Source organism: Zingiber officinale, chromosome 4A (assembly GCF_018446385.1).
Source record: "Zingiber officinale cultivar Zhangliang chromosome 4A, Zo_v1.1, whole genome shotgun sequence".
Lineage (NCBI taxonomy): Eukaryota > Viridiplantae > Streptophyta > Magnoliopsida > Zingiberales > Zingiberaceae > Zingiber > Zingiber officinale.
The window spans coordinates 148,403,807-148,420,036 of NC_055992.1; the positions used below are offsets into that span (position 1 = coordinate 148,403,807).

The 16,230-nt window shown below is 40.3% G+C and overlaps 1 protein-coding gene and 1 pseudogene across 2 annotated transcripts; both read left to right on the forward strand.

Moving 5' to 3' along the window:
* Positions 1–360: 360 nt before the first annotated feature.
* On the forward strand, positions 361–3,229 carry LOC121972913 (annotated as a pseudogene).
* LOC121971615 (transmembrane 9 superfamily member 3-like) lies at positions 2,928–7,072 on the forward strand. Of its 2 annotated transcripts, none has more exons than XM_042522960.1 (8): positions 2,928–3,078; positions 3,182–3,416; positions 3,873–3,913; positions 4,020–4,593; positions 4,918–5,055; positions 5,246–5,402; positions 5,607–6,091; positions 6,605–7,072. In XM_042522960.1, the coding sequence occupies exons 2-8, from the start codon at positions 3,268–3,270 to the stop codon at positions 6,822–6,824; spliced, it is 1,764 nt and encodes a 587-aa protein (XP_042378894.1). In that variant the 5' UTR covers positions 2,928–3,078; positions 3,182–3,267; the 3' UTR covers positions 6,825–7,072. The 2 variants fall into 2 exon arrangements, with proteins under 2 accessions (XP_042378894.1, XP_042378895.1); XM_042522961.1 differs by lacking the exon at positions 2,928–3,078 and having other exon boundaries at positions 3,315–3,416; positions 4,020–4,093; positions 4,165–4,593.
* The last annotated feature ends 9,158 nt before the right edge of the window (positions 7,073–16,230 follow it).

The following is a 16,230-nucleotide window of genomic DNA, read 5'->3' on the forward strand; positions in this document are numbered from 1 at the left end:
GTTGTTTTCTCTTCGAACCTCGATCTGAGGCATGAGCCGGTTTTTTAGAAACCTCAGGTAACTTTTGTGGTCGGGAGGCAGTAGTTTGTTGTTTTTCAGAGGTCGCCCGCTTCTTAGCCTCTTTGAAGAGTTCGTACTCTCCCACGGTCATGGTTACGTTGATTTTGCCAGAATCCTCCATCTTCACGTTTTGGAGCAGGTCGCTGTGTTCCCACAGACGACACCAAATTTGATACCGTCCAGAAGCTGAGTCTGATAAAGGCTGGCTGAGCTGTACCCGCGATTGACAGAAAGTCGTTACGAAGCCTGGTCGATCTGGAACCCGTCGGAATGGCTTATGGGGGTTGATGATGAGGGGTGATGACGAGGATGATGACGCGAGGGCCCTGCGCACACTCAGATGAGCCCCCTTTGCGTTAGAGACCAAGAACCAAGGAAAAAGTCCCCGGGTCAGACCCTTCCGACGCTCAAGTCAGGTACTTTTTCCCCAGAAGCACAGTGAAAGGACGAAAAGTAAAAGACGAGAATGAAATGACGAGTGAGTGTACCTGCGTAGAGACAAAACCTCCCTTTTTATATGGCAGTAGATGCTTCTGGAGTCTAACTGGTGTCAGGGAATGTCGGGTGTCAGACTTTATCTGGCGATAACTAACACGTGGCACCTTTCAATAGGTCTGAGAAGGGATCCGGAGGCAACGAGCCACAGACCGTTAGCGTATTCCCTGACATGTGGTAATTATTCTCTGACGGGTTGTTACGATTCTCAGACTTGCTTGTCGCGTAGTGCCTGTTCGCTCTGGTTTGTTAATCCTTAGACTGGGTCTTCGTACCTGTAAATCGTGACTTGTAGGCCTAGGACTGCCTTTCCTGTTGCATTCCCTAGCTTGTTTGTTGTCCCGCCAATCCAGACCTGTACATCGCACCCTGTATTTGCCCTTCGGTCTATCCCGGTATATCCAGCCCTGTGCCTACCGCCCTGTAAACCTTCTTCCACATATCCTGACTTGTGTCTTGGCTCTGTGTATCCTGCTTTGCGAGTCTTAGTTCGTATATCCCGACCTGTACGCTCTGCCCGTGTATCCTGTTCCGCAAGTCCTGACCTATCATCCTTGGTTTGACTATCCCGATATGTGCGCTTTAGTCCTCATATCTCCTATATCGTGAGTCCGTAAATCCTGACCTACCATCCTTGGTTTGCATATCCCAACCTGTACGTTTTGTCCGTATATCTCCTGTGTCGCGAGTCCGTAAATCCTAACCTGTCATCTTTGGTTTGCATATCCCGATCTGTACGCTTTAGTCCTTATATCTCCTATATCACGAGTCCGTAAATCCTGACCTGTCATCCTTAGTTTACATATCCCGACCTGTACGCTTTAGTCCTTGTATCTCCTGTGTCACGAGTCCATAAATCTGACCTGCCATGCTTGGTTTGTATATCATAACCTGTATGCTTTAGTCCTTGTATCTCCTGTGTCACGAGTCCGTAAATCCTGACCTGTCATCCTTGGTTTGCATATCTCGACCTGTACGTTTTAGTCGTTGCATCTCCTGTGTCACGAGTCCGTAAATCCTGACCTGCACGTCTTACCTTCTGAGTTTCTACTTGACACTTACTTGACATGTAGGCTTAACTCTGGAAGGTCACTTGTGCCCGACCAGGTCCATCCTGTAACCTGGCCCTTTGCACCCCACGTAGGTCAGACTTTTGACCTCCACATAAGTCGGACTTTCGATCACCACGTAGGCTTGACTTCTGACCGCCATGTGAGCTTGACTTTTGACTGCCTTATAAGCTCGACTTCTGACCGTCCCGTGGACTTGACTTCCAACCACGTTCGCTGTCCGACCCTACCATCATGCACCGTATCAGTCACCCAGAAGAAACATCAATCTTATGGCATAGTTTCGTAACTAATTGAACCAAAGAAATACTAAACGAGTTTAAAACAAAAAACCGCACTAATTCTGGAATTCTTTTACTAATACATAACCGCCGGTCATATGCAGGAACTTTTCATTGCACTGATATAGACGATGGCAGAGGCGAGGATATTCAACCTCTTGTCTATGACAATGGCACTGGGATGGTTAAGGTATAATTAACAAGTATTTGTTGCTTATTAGTTAGTAGTTTCGTCTCATTTTGTCTATTGCTTGGGTTACAAAAGAAATGTTGTATTAATCATTGTTTTGTCTTAGGCTGGATTTGCTAGGATGATGCTCCGAGGGCTGTTTTCCCTAGTATCGATCGTCGGTCGTCCCCGCCACACAGGACTGATGGTTGGCATGGGCCAGAAAGATGCATATGTTGGTGATGAGGCTCAATCCAAGCGTGGCATTTTAACATTGAAGTATCCTATTGACAACGGTATAGTTAACAATTGGGATGACATGAGGCTCCACTCAACCCCAGGCTAATCGCGAGAAGATGACCCAAATCATGTTCGAGACCTTCAATGCTCCCGCTACATTTATATGTTGGTCATTTTAAATGTTATTTTCAAGGATTGTGTTGGATTCTAGTGATGGTGTTAGTCACACTGTCCCAATCTATGAAGATTATGCTCTCCCACATGCTATACTGCGTTTGGATTTGGCAGGACGTGATCTTACCGACTATACGATGAATATTTTAACCGAGCGTGGCTACTCTTTCACTACCACTGTTGAGCGTGAGCTTGTTAGAGACATGAAGGAAAAATTGTCATACATCGCTCCTGACTATGAGCAAGAGCTTGAGACAGCTAAGAATGGCTCATCAGTGGAGAAGACGTATGAACTCCCAGATGGGCAGGTGATCACCATTGGTGCTGAGAAGTTCCGATGCCCGGAGGTCCTTTTCTAGCCATCCTTGTTGGGATGGAAGCGGTCGGCATTCACGAGGCCACCTACAACTCGATCATGAGGTGTGATGTGGATATCATGAAGTTTCATGGCATTGCTGACAGGATGAGCAAGGAGATCATTGCCTTGGCCATAAGCAGCATGAAGATAAAGGTGGTGGCTCCTCCTGAAAGAAAGTATAGTGTTTGGATTGGAGGCTCCATTTTGGCATCGCTTAGCACCTTTCAACAGGTCACGCATTTTCTAACATGAAATACTCAACCTGAGTTTAAGCTATAATTAATTTCTTTCATATTCTTAGAGTTTCTGACCTATGGTTTGTTCTTAATTGCAGATGTGGAAGTCAATGCCACAGCAAATAATTGTAAAATCAAGCAATTAGGGAGGGAGTATCAAACGAGTATCAAAAGGAGGGAGTCGATGGACCTAGCGGCGACGGCAGCAGCGGCGTTGCTGATTTTGTGCTTCGGGATTGCCGGAATCGCGTCGGAGGCTTCCGATCACCGCTACAAGAAGGGGGACCCCGTCCCGCTCTACGCCAGCAAGGTCGGCCCTTTCCATAACCCTAGGTGAGATCCACTTCCATCCTCTCAAGCTTCGGTGGAGTAAACTCTGCTCTGGTAGATCTATAATTTTTTTTCTTCCGTTTTTGACGCTGCTGCTTTCTTCCATCTGCTTCCGGAAGATCGAAGTCGCCCTAGAACGACCTTTGCTGATTTGTCCTTTGGCCCAAAAAATATGTAAACTTGTAGAGTGAGAGATGTGATTCCGATCTATTGTTAACAAATGTTTTTTCTTTAGAGTTTTCTGTGTGTTACTTGAAGTCGTGCATACCTTTATGATGCTTATAAATTGCGGTACTTTTGGTTTATTCCACTTGATGACACTTTCGTTGAAGATGAATTTCTCAAATTGTTAAGAAGTTCAATCACTACTTTTCTGATGCCGCCATCTTCTGTACTTATAGCTAACTGTTAATCTTAGAAGATAATGTTTTTCATGCCTATATGTTTCTTTCTTTTCAGTGAAACGTATCGCTACTTTGATCTACCCTTTTGCAGACCAGGTCGGTTCTTGATCGTTTTCTTTTCTTTTCTTTTTTTTTTTTTGGATAGATATGTAATAGTATTCTTGAGATATTCATTATTTTTATGGATTGGCAATGACAACAGAGCATTTAAAAGAGAAAAGGAAAGCACTCGGTGAAGTTTTGAATGGGGATCGCCTTGTTGATGCCCCCTACAAGGTTAGTTTCCAAGAAGAATTTAATTCGAAGCTGCTTTGCAAGAAGAAGCTCAAACCAGAAGATGTTGCTAGGTTTCGGGATGCTGTCACCAAGGATTACTATTTCCAAATGTACTATGATGACCTCCCCATCTGGGGGTTCGTTGGGAAGGTCGACAAGGAAGGAAAAGATCTGGGTGACTACAAATACTACCTTTACCGACATATTGAATTTGAAATCCTGTACAATGAGGATCGTGTGATTGAGATTCTTGTTTGGTCTTGTCCCACTGCACTGGTGGATCTTACTGAGGACAGAGAAATTGAGGTGGATTTTACCTACTCTGCTAAGTGGAAGGAGACAACAACAACATTTGAGAAGAGGATGGAGAAGTACTCACAAACCTCATCACAGTTGGAGATTCATTGGTTCTCCATCTTAAACTCATGTGTTACTGTTCTTCTATTGACTGGGTTCCTTGCAACAATTCTCATGCGTGTTCTGAAGAATGATTTTGTGATGTGAGTATCAAGTTCTGACTCCTAATTATCAAGGTTTTTCTTCTCTAAGTTTCATCAATGGTGACTCAAGGACAAAGCGGGGACATGTTTAAGATATATGCTTGGAAAAGCACCATACTTGTTGGAGATGAATGATGGAATTAACCCTTGTGCCCTTGAATTTTATTTGTGATAACCTTATTATATCTCACAATTTGATTGCTAATGTCTATCTAGGAATACATGGGACAGTTGACTTTGTCTGCTCTTCTGTTTTCTCATCTCATGCATGCTGAATTATATATGTGCAAATCTAATTCTGTACATCGTCGTTATATTTCTTAGATATGCTCATGATGAGGAGTCTGCTGAGGAACAAGAAGAGACCGGGTGGAAGTGTATCCATGGTGATGTCTTTAGGTTCCCTAATAACAAGTCATTATTTGCTGCATGTCTTGGTTCTGGCACTCAATTGTTTACTCTGTAAGTACATCTAGTAAGCTATTTGGCACCACTATAAATGAGCTATACAGATCAATTTTGTTAGATCGAGTTAAGGCTATTGAGATATTTTAGCAGCTGTTGTGTTTTAAATACCATATTCTGTGGCACTTTGTATCTGATGATGTTTACTTGAATCAATTTTCTTTTCCTTTCTTGATATTTACTGCAGCACCGTGTTGATTTTTGTTCTTGCACTAGTCGGGGTTTTCTATCCTTACAGTCGTGGTTCTTTGTTCACTGCTCTGGTAGTCATATATGCCCTCACCTCCGGAATTGCTGGATATACTGCTACCTCTTTCTACTGTCAGCTTGAAGGGGCAAACTGGGTACATTCTTTAATTTTGATTTAATTTCTTTGATCAATTTCCCTTCTGCTTCACTCATGTTCTGGAGGATCCTTGTTCACTTCTATAATGTATGTATGAATAAAATCAAACATTCTGTAGATGAATGGAAAATTGATGTCTGATCGATCTGTAAATTGGTATGTGGTAAGATATGATTTATTTATTTTCTTCATTTTCTGTCAGGTAAGGAATTTACTGTTGACAGGATGCCTCTTCTGTGGACCTCTGTTCCTGACATTCTGCTTCCTGCATAGTGTTGCTATTTCATATAGTACTACTGCCGCATTACCATTAGGAGCCATTGGGGTTATTGTTCTCATTTGGGCATTGGTGAGTGTTCCATTGCTTGTATTGGGTGGCATTGCTGGCAAAAATAGCAAAACGGAGTTCCAAGCCTCTTGCGGGACAACGAAGTATCCTAGAGAAATTCCACCATTGCCTTGGTACCGAGGAACAATCCCACAGATGGCAATGGCTGGTTTTCTTCCTTTCAGTGCAATTTACATTGAACTTTACTACATATTTGCTAGTGTCTGGGGTCACAGGATATACACAATCTACAGTATTCTGTTCATAGTATTCATCCTCCTCCTGATTGTGACAGCTTTAATTACGATTACACTTACCTACTTTCAACTTGCTGCTGAAGACCATGAATGGTGGTGGAGGTAGGCCAATAGCACTGAGTTATATTTCTAGTGCATTTGCATGCCCATCTCATCAACATCAAATACCTGCTGCTTATAATGAATTCTTCGATTTTACCCACCTACATATGTTTATGAAAGTATTTTCCTTGTATCTGTTTAGCCTTGTTAATAATATATCCGGTAAACACTTGTGCCTCCTAGGATCTTTCTCAGATTTGAGGTGCTGCTAATATAACAGCAAATCCTTAGTTTCAGTATTCGTTATAATGGACTATTATTGTGACGCATCCCACACACTAATTTCAGTACCTGTATCTGTTCCTTCGACCAGTCATTTAAAGTCAAGTATTTAAACATGAATGATGACTTGATCTATTTTCTTTTGAAGACAATTTGTTTATATCTTTCTTATATTTTAGCAGTGCATAAATACTAATAGCAATTTACTTACCAACAGGCACTTTAACATGATTCTCTTTCTGTCATTTATTCTCCACGGAATGGAACTAATATCGGCTTACCCAAATGCAGGTCTTTCTTATGTGGAGGATCCACTGGTCTGTTTGTCTACGCCTACTGTTTGTTCTACTACTATGCCCGCTCAGACATGTCTGGATTCATGCAGACGTCCTTCTTCTTTGGTTATATGGCTTGCATCTGTTATGGTTTTTTCTTAATGCTTGGTATGGTTGGCTTCCGCGTGGCTTTGCTGTTTGTGCGCCACATCTACAGATCCATAAAGTTCAAGTAGCATATCGATACCATAATTGATTGGATGAAAGCCATTGCAAAGTTAGCCTGCAGAGGCTTGCTTTCATTGGGACTAGGATTAATGGCGTTCCGGAAAGTCTAATTCAGTATTAGAGATAGGTGACAAGTTACTTTCCTTTCTTGTCTTAAAAAGTTACTTGTACTGTAAAACACTTTGGCAAACCGTTGATCGACATGTAAGATACATCTTCCTGATACCTTAAAATGCAACAGCATATTTAATTAGTATCTGAAAGCATTTGCAATGCAAACAGTCCATCGTTCACCACCTTGTTCTCCATTGAAAGTTGCTAGCCAAGTGATCTGGTGAGAATGTCATCCTTGTAGGCAATGTCACAGTGTCTCCACAGTTGTGCCGGAGTGCCTTTTCCTTTGGATTTCTATCTATCATGCAGAATGACAAAGAAACCTCAGTACTCTCTTCCAAATTTAAAAGTGTAATTTGGATATATAATATGTTTATGTTTAAACAAAATACAAGCAGTTAGTTGCATTTTGATTTGGAGAAATGGATATTGAACGACTTGTGCATTTCAATGCAATAGCTCTATCAAAATGCAGCATTTGAAATATCAATTTCAGTAGAATTAGTATTCTCTTGCAATCCTTCTTAAAGTTTATCTTTACCAGAGAACAGCCAAATGAAACTTGAACAATATTGAATAATGAAAAACATTGTGAAAGAATCAAAGGGCCCAGTATTAAATCCTCCAAGTCGATTGTCGTTGCAATGCTGCAGCTAAAGTGCTAGCTGAAAATGAGAATGATGAATTGATTTTTGCTTTTGATGATCGACTGATCAAATACAGTGTGTATGTACAGGACTGCAATCTCCAATCAACTCCTTCAGAATCTTGCTATATATTTTTATGATTGATATACATTTATACACTCTCCTATCAAAGCAATAAAATCAATTGATTTTTTACCTCCCTTCATATAATCTAAAAATAATTTATGAGGGGCGTTTAGGATAAGTATAATCATCTTTTGTACAATAAAATCCATTAATTGATATTCCTCGGGGCTACAATTTAATGGTAAATGATGGAACCAAGACACATTATACTCAAGAAGTTTGAATTACTTGTGATGTCAGATTGTCTATCAAGACCATCTGCACTTTATGATTTACTTAACGGTTGCTATGGAAAATTTCTGTAGGTTATCTCTAAGTCATATAGTAATAACTAGGTACCAAGATTATCAAAAAAATAATAATAATAATAAATTAAAAAACAAATCAATTGATTTGTCCTAAATGCGATGAGTGATAAAATATTTAAAAGAGAGTAACAAAAAGATTAAAATTTGAATGTATATCTTAACTTTTGAATATATATATATATATATTAAATTGACACTAAAATCAATTCTCAATTTTTTATACAAGATAATAAATCAAGGGGTAAAAAAACGTCCCTTTTTTTGGAATCTGGAAAAAAAATTCTCGGATATTACAAAATAACATCTTATTTAATCTCAGTATATTTTATATTATTTGTTTTTCAAAAATATCCTTATTTTTGACGTAGTAACTACATATTCATAACAATGACACTTATCATCACTATTAATACTATATTATAATATCTACAATTCACAATTGCTATAATATAAATATGTTATCTCCTGTAAGTATTACTCACTATTATATTATAATAATAATTACAAATAATAATTATTATAGGTAGTTTATTTCTAATCAAAGTTGATCATGTTGTAATAATTTTAAAATAGCAGTGGCTATAATTATATAGTTGTAATAGTTATGAAGTTATAACTGTTACAACTCTTTAATTGTAGTTATGAGACTATAATGGTTATAATTATGTATAATTATTATAGTATTATAGAAAATAAAGATATTTTTAAAAATAAAAATAGACCGACGTCTATTCATAAAATAATTGAATATCATAGGCTTATCACGATTTAGAATCGTAGATTTTTGGAACGTCGACCCAGGTCCAAAATGAGTATGATTTATATTTTGGACATTTCAGTTTAGATTCGGTTCACAATTCATGACATTCAAAATTATTATCATTATTTTAAATATATATTTTTTAAATTTAAAATTCGATAAAAAAAAAACGTCAGAATCATGTCCAAAGGCCAGAACCAACTCGTTGACTAGGTTAACAGGTCCAAGTCTGGTCAAACTCAGATCTGAGTTGGGTCTGATTCAGACTCGACCTAGAGTCAAATCTAAATATATATATTTATATATTTTAATTAATTTTATACTTCCATGATAATTTTTATTATATATATCATAAATTTAAATAGTTTTTTTATAAATTTAATATTAAATAAATAAAATAACATTATTGAGTAATTAAGAGAATTAAATAAAATTAATAAATTTAATGAGTTAATGTAGAATAGTTAATTCAAATCAAATAGATTGTAAAATTAATTTTAATAGAAAGGTGAAATGGTCCTGTATTAAAAAAAAACTCAAAGCAAATAAAAAAATAATTTTACTAGAAAAGTAGAATAGTCATATACATGAAAAATTAATACAAGTATATTTTTTTAAAAAAAATAATAGAACGATAAAACAGATTAATTGATATTAAAAAATATTATTAGAAAAAATATAATTAAAAAATCTATTTTGTTTTAATGAATCGACGGTCAACTTACCTTTCAAATCGACAGCTGAACTCGCCGATTAGTCAGTTCATAGGGGCCCAATCTGCAGTCGGATCTATCTCAACACTAACATATGGCATCCACCTCAAGAAGCAAAAGAAGATGGACGTTGACAATTCAATCGGTCAGCGGTAGCCTTTGAATAAGAGAGATGAGATGGCAACTAGAGGTGTTAGACTAGCTAGGCCACCAACTTTGACTAAGAGAGAGGATATGGTATAATAACTCAAAAAGAATAAATCATTGTGATTTATGACCCAATAATTTCTTTGGATGAGGGGGTTTTTATTTCTTATCCTATTATTTTGATATGAAAATTGATTCGGTTCGAAATCTAAGTTAGATAGATTATCAAATAAGATGGATGAACTATTGATCGAATTATGATAATCCAGAAGAAGGTATGTTAAGATATTTTCTATATTGATCAAGTCATCAGAAGTCCTCTGATCAATACCACCTGCAACTAGTGACCGGATTGCCCCGGTCCCTGATATCCCAATACTCAAAATAGATCCAACGAATATATAAGTAACAGACTAATAATATAATAATGAAATGAACAAGGGGTGAGTACAGAAAACATACCCTGGTCAAGGGGGTGCCCCCGGATGGGACGCTGCTCGAGTTGTCGTGACCCAGAAGAGTAGATGACTCTGAGCAGGATGAAGAACTGAATCTGACGGTGCCTAACCGAGCACGACCTGGATCTAGCTGGAAGATGGCACGCAAACCAGGCTATAGCATCGGCACGTAGGCCGAGATATGATATCGGTGCGCGGGCCGAGATATAACATCGACACGTAGACCGAGATACAATAACAACACAAAGACCGGAACACGACACACGGGCGGGATCAGCGCATAGGTTGGAACACAGTGCACAAGACAGATCGGCGCGAAGACCAGAACATAATAACAGCACGAAGACCGGGAACAGCAACGGCTCACAAGTTGGAGACAATCTAAATCAAAGGGACCAAGCGAAATGTTGGATCGTCATCAGACGTGTATGTGTTGGTGCGGGAAGCATCCGACGATTGAACCCAAGTTTTGATAATGACAAAGGAATCAAAGTTAAGCTAATTTGTGATCTAACATGTTACATGTCTGATGGAGATTGCAGGAAAGTCCTAAGTGTTCTTAGGCAAAAGTCCTAGCTACGGTTAGGCAAGGTGAAAATCCTAAGGAGTGGTAACCTTAGGTCCTAGGGGGTGGTAACCCTAGGTGGAGGAAAACCCTAAGGGGCGGCAACCTTAGGTCCTAGGGGGTGGTAACCCTAGGTGGAGGAAAACCCTAAGGGGTGGCAACCTTAGGTCCTAGGGGGTGGTAACCCTAGGTGGTGAAAATCCTAAGGGGGGGGGGGGGGTAACCTTAGGTCATAGGGGGAGGTAACTCTAGGCGGAGAAAAACCCTAGGGTCGGTAACCCTATGTCATAGGGGGTGGTAACCCTAGGCAGAAAGTCCAGTCGGTCTGGAGGACCGGACTGACATCAGGTAATCTCTCCTGAGGAGAGTAGGTGAGGACGCGTTCCCCGCAGAGGAAACAGTAGGCGTCAGGTCGACCTAGGGTTTCTGGTCGGAAATCCGAAGTCAGACCCGGACAATCTGATGACTGTCGATCACTTGATTTATCATGTTTATATCTGTTCTAACTGTGTCTTGCAGGGTATGTTGTTGTTTTGGGACTAACGTGTCTTACAGGTACAAAAGGAATAAGCTAAACTTCAAATGAACAGTGTCCGAGGCGCCTCCATGGAGCTTGGAGGCGCCTCGGGTGCAAGGCTCGAGTTGTCTGCGAAGTGAGCTTAGAGGCGCCTTAGAGGACAGTGGAGGCGCCCTGGACTGCTTCTTGGAGGCGCCTTCATGGGGCATTGGAGGCGCCCTCAGGCGGATAAGAGGCAGCGGCGAGAGCTCATTGACAGCGAGGATTGCGGGATAAAACTTCGGCTTGGAGGCGCCCTCAACGAAGTATTTTTAAGCAGGTCTCGAGGCAGCAGCAAGAAAATCAATTCTCAAGCTACCTTTCTCTTGTGTGCTGCTAACAAGATGACTCAGAAGTGCTACGACAAGTTAACGACGACCCGGAGCTGCGATTCTTCAATCTTTTGTTGTCGGTATTATTTTTCAATTTATTTTATTGTAATCCTTATTATACTTCAGTTGTAATATTTCTCGATATTATAGTTATTGTCCATCGAAAGCAATCAATGATCACGAGCCTTGGAATAGGAGCCGCCACAGGCTCCGAACCAAGTAAATACTTGTGTTCGCGTTTGTTGTCTTTTATTTCCGCAACTTTAACTCGATAGTTTTACGAATCTGAAACGCGTGAAGGCCACGAGCGTTATTCACCCCCCTCTAGCGCGATCTCGATCCAACAGTATGATCGGATGGATCGGAGGGCCCGCGCTAATGAGGATGGTCTAGAGGACATCGCCAACTGCCGGAGACAGTGTCGCCCCGCTGTGGACGACGTCGACTACCTGTGAGCGACATCGACCGGCTGTGAGCAGCATCAGCCTCTGAAGGCAATGTCGGTCGGTAGTGGCGCGAGGAGGAAGAAGGCGTATGGGCTGTCGATGAGTGTGAGAGAGAGTGAGGCAACGCTGGACAGGGGGAGAGCAGAAGAGGAGAGGGATGGCATCGGCGTGGAGAAGGAAGGAGGTGGCGACGTCAGCCTCAGCGTCGGCGTCGGCAATTGACGGGGAGAGGAGACCTCCCTTGTGTGCAACCTTGGCGACATCGGCCTGGAGAAGGCGGGAGGTGGCGACCGGTGTCGCTGGCGTTGTTGAGGCTATGCGAGAGAAAGAAATAGAGAGGAGAAGAAGGGAGGAGGGGTGGCTTGCCGGCGACGAGGGAAAAGGCAACGACGCCAATGCCTTATGGCTGTGGTCACAACAACCGCATCCAGCCCCCTTTCCCCCTCCTGGTCCCGACGTCAAAATGCAGAAGCCCCCTGTGTGAGGCGGCGGAGAAGATCAGAAAGAGGAGAGGAGCGGCGGCGGCGTTAGTGGTGTGCGAAATAGTGGTGGCGGAGCATGAAAAACCCTTCGAAGAGTGTCTCCTTTTTGCTTAAACAGTACAAAGATCAAAATGCCCCTCCTTCCCCCTTAATTTCTCCTGGCCCCTAAACCATATCCACATCAATAATTTATCATTTAAATATCAACAACTCGACTATGTCAATAAAAGCTCTTTTTTTCCAGTTCATGCTTGGCATGACCAAGGCACGATAGGTGACCAGGCTATGCTTAGCCTATCAATCAGTCACCAAACAAACAACTCAGAGTCATTAAATTTGCCTTGCAAGCCCAAGCCAACATAGCCACGTAGGCACGAGGCGCATAGGCCCATTTAGACCTGACCACTGTTCGGAACTGACGATTCGACGGTTCGGAATCGACGGTTCGACAGTTCAGAACTGTTAGTTCGGCGGTTCCAAACAGGTCGACCCTAACCTTAACCACCCAAGACGGTTACGATTCAGGGTTCGGAACCATCGGTTCACGAGTCGTCACGGTTCAAGATTATTATGTTAAAAAATTATAAATTAAAAATTAAACATTACAAATTATAAATTACAAATTAGCAATTAAAATTTATTGGAAAAAAGGGTTTGCACTTATTTAAGTTGCCTACGTATCCCTTTAGGGGAATCAAAGCTCACGTAGTTCTTTTACATTTTTATCCTTTTACATTTTCACTCACTTCCATTTCCTATTCCTGTCGTATTTGTTCCTTCAATATCAAAATATTCAACTTCGTCATCTGAAAGTTGCATTCCTTGGATTCTTTTCTCCACTCTAGTCCAATCGTCCAGTAATGCTTGGACTTCCAATGAGTCGGGAGACAAAGTTTATCGGCGTCCATCTAATATGTTGCCGCCGACACTAAACGTCTGCTCCACAGCAACTGTTGACACTGGACGAGCTAATATTTTTTGGCGATCACGGAGAGGACGGGAAAGCTTTGAGCCTTCTGTGACCACCACTTTAAGATATCAAAAATTTCGCTATCTGCTTCATTAAAATCAAAAGAAGTCATAAAATAATTCTCAAGTTCCTGTGTGGAACTTGAGGATTCTCGTGGACGTTTTATCCGTTCTTTTAATAAGAGTTGTGCTTTTGTAAGTTTTAAATTACTACTAGTAGTTTGTTGTATTTCAGAAATATTAATTTGTATTCCATATTTTACATAATATTGATTATAAATATCATATAAATAAATTCTAACATTATATATATCCGGAGAAAAAAATCTTTAATTGAAATTAAAATGTCATAATATAAATTTAACATTACTTGTAAAACTTCTAATTTAAATCTAGGATCTAAATCAAATACAATTAAATAAATTTCAAGAATTAAATAAAAATATTTTTCCCATTTAGTTCATAGCTAAGATGCAAGGAGATAAAGATTCATTATTAATATGTTCATTTAAAACTAATACTATATTAGACAAATTTCCTAAAATCAATTGAGCAGTGGGATAATAAACACCGGAAAGTTGTTCGGTTGCATCATTAAATACTTTTAAAATTTCACAAATACTACTACAAATATTCCTGATCCGGCGGTAAGAACAGGGACCCCCCTCTGAGGGAGGTCAACGCCACGTAGTAGTCAAAGGGTCGAACGGCCGACCGGATAAGGGGAGACCGGCCGGCCGAACGAGGTCTCATCGGAGTCAAAGGCACCCGGCGAGGGGGCAGGGTTCCGACGCTCATGTTGAACGGGGTCGTATGGCCGAGCGGGTGGCCCGCTCGACCGAAGGCATAAAGTAGCAATACTGCGAACAGTCTCCACAGAGCACACTACCAGGAATCTCCTAAGTGGACCAGCACATATGACCGGCCGGACGATGCCTATGACTGCCGACCAGCCGAACACTCGGCATGGAGTGAGAAGAGACAAAAGGACAAGGGAACATCTTCTGACAGCGGGTATGTTCGACGATTGGGCCATACGCAGGATCTTATGACAGAGGGTTCCCTTGTCACATCAGAGACGTGCTCGAACTGTAGCAGTATGGTGTCAGGTAAGCTTGTCTGACAAACACATACCGAGGTATGGGCTGAGGACACGTATTCACCTCGGTATGTGTGCGTGAGCTCCTTCACAGCTCTATATAAGGAGCCTTATACTTCGCCGGAGGTACGCATTTTATGATTTTTGGAGCCACTTTTTTGTTGTCTGCTTAGCTGACTTGAGCGTCGGAGGGTCGTCGCCGGGAACCCCTTCCCAGCCCGATTTCCTTGCAGGTTCGCCGGAGGACCGTACGACCGGTCGGAGATCCACGTCAGCGACTCGGAGAGCGCCACGTGCCCAGTGTCCGTTGATTCAGCGTTCGGACAGGATCAATTCCATTGTTGTAAAAATAAATATATATTAGTATTAGTATTTTGTGCAAAAATTGAACATAATAATTCTTTATATTGAAATGAATCTTGTAATAATTGGTATGTTGAATTCCAACGTGTTGGTACATCACGTGGAAATTTTTTAGGTCTCATTCCATTAATTTTATAAAACTTACCCCATTGTTTCATTATAGATGGATGAGACCATAAATAAAAAATTGTAATTCTAATTGGTTTAATATAACTTTATAAAATTTTTAAATCATCTTGAACACATAAATTTAAAACATGACATACACAATAAATATGAAAAAATAAACCGTCAATATTAGGTTGACAAACAAATTTTAGATCATCTATACAAGCGGTATTGGAACTAGCATTATTTAATAATATTGAAAATATTTTATGAGTTAAGTCATATTCTTCTAAAATTAAATATAATAATTGTGTGATATTATGAGCATTATATGATTCATCAAAAACTCTATAAGTTAACAATCTTTTTTGGAGGTTCCAAGAGTTATCGATCCAATGGCAAGTCACACCCATATACGAATGTGTTTGCCAATGATCACTCCAAATATTAGAACATAAAGAAACTTTATTATCTAATTTACTAAATTCATCAATTAAATTCTTTTCCCTTATTTTACTAATTTTTTAATTGTACGAGTAAGTGTAGTCTTAGGAACACGTTTAGCACATGAATTAAGAGATTCTTTACAAAAATCTTCAAATGTGCATTTAGATTGAAAACTAAAACAAAAATGTTCTACGGAAACAAATTTAGCTAATGATTCTCTTAATTTATTATCCGAATATAAAATAAACCGGAATCGGTACTACCGCTAGTTGAAGAAAATCTTGATAATTGTGTTTGAGAACGGTTGAGTCCATATTCCGTCAGGGTACTTCATTTCTACATGTTGTTTCAACGACCCATAACAGCCGCCGGCTTGGAATTTATAGAAAGCATTGCAGTGCTTACATTTTGCACGCATTTCTCCCAACGGAAGAGTGACATTCTGATCAAAATGTTTAGTGAAAATAGAAGACTTTAGAGGAGAAAGTTCCCGAACCTTAGAAGTAATAGCATCGGTACTTTCTTATGTTTCGGGTGTCGGATTCGGAAGATGCTCGATCTCATCATCGGTGGATTGAATGTTGGGGTCCTTCTCCCGTGGATTCATTATTTGCTTTCCCTTCCGAGCTCGAGATGATGCACCTCCGCGGCCTCCTTCCATTGTAATTGAAAATTAGAAACGAAAGCGTGTAGAAAATATGAAATTGAGATTAAGAGTAAGAGTAGAGAAGATGTGTATGAAAATGATGAAATGAGCTCTCTATTTGTAGAGTT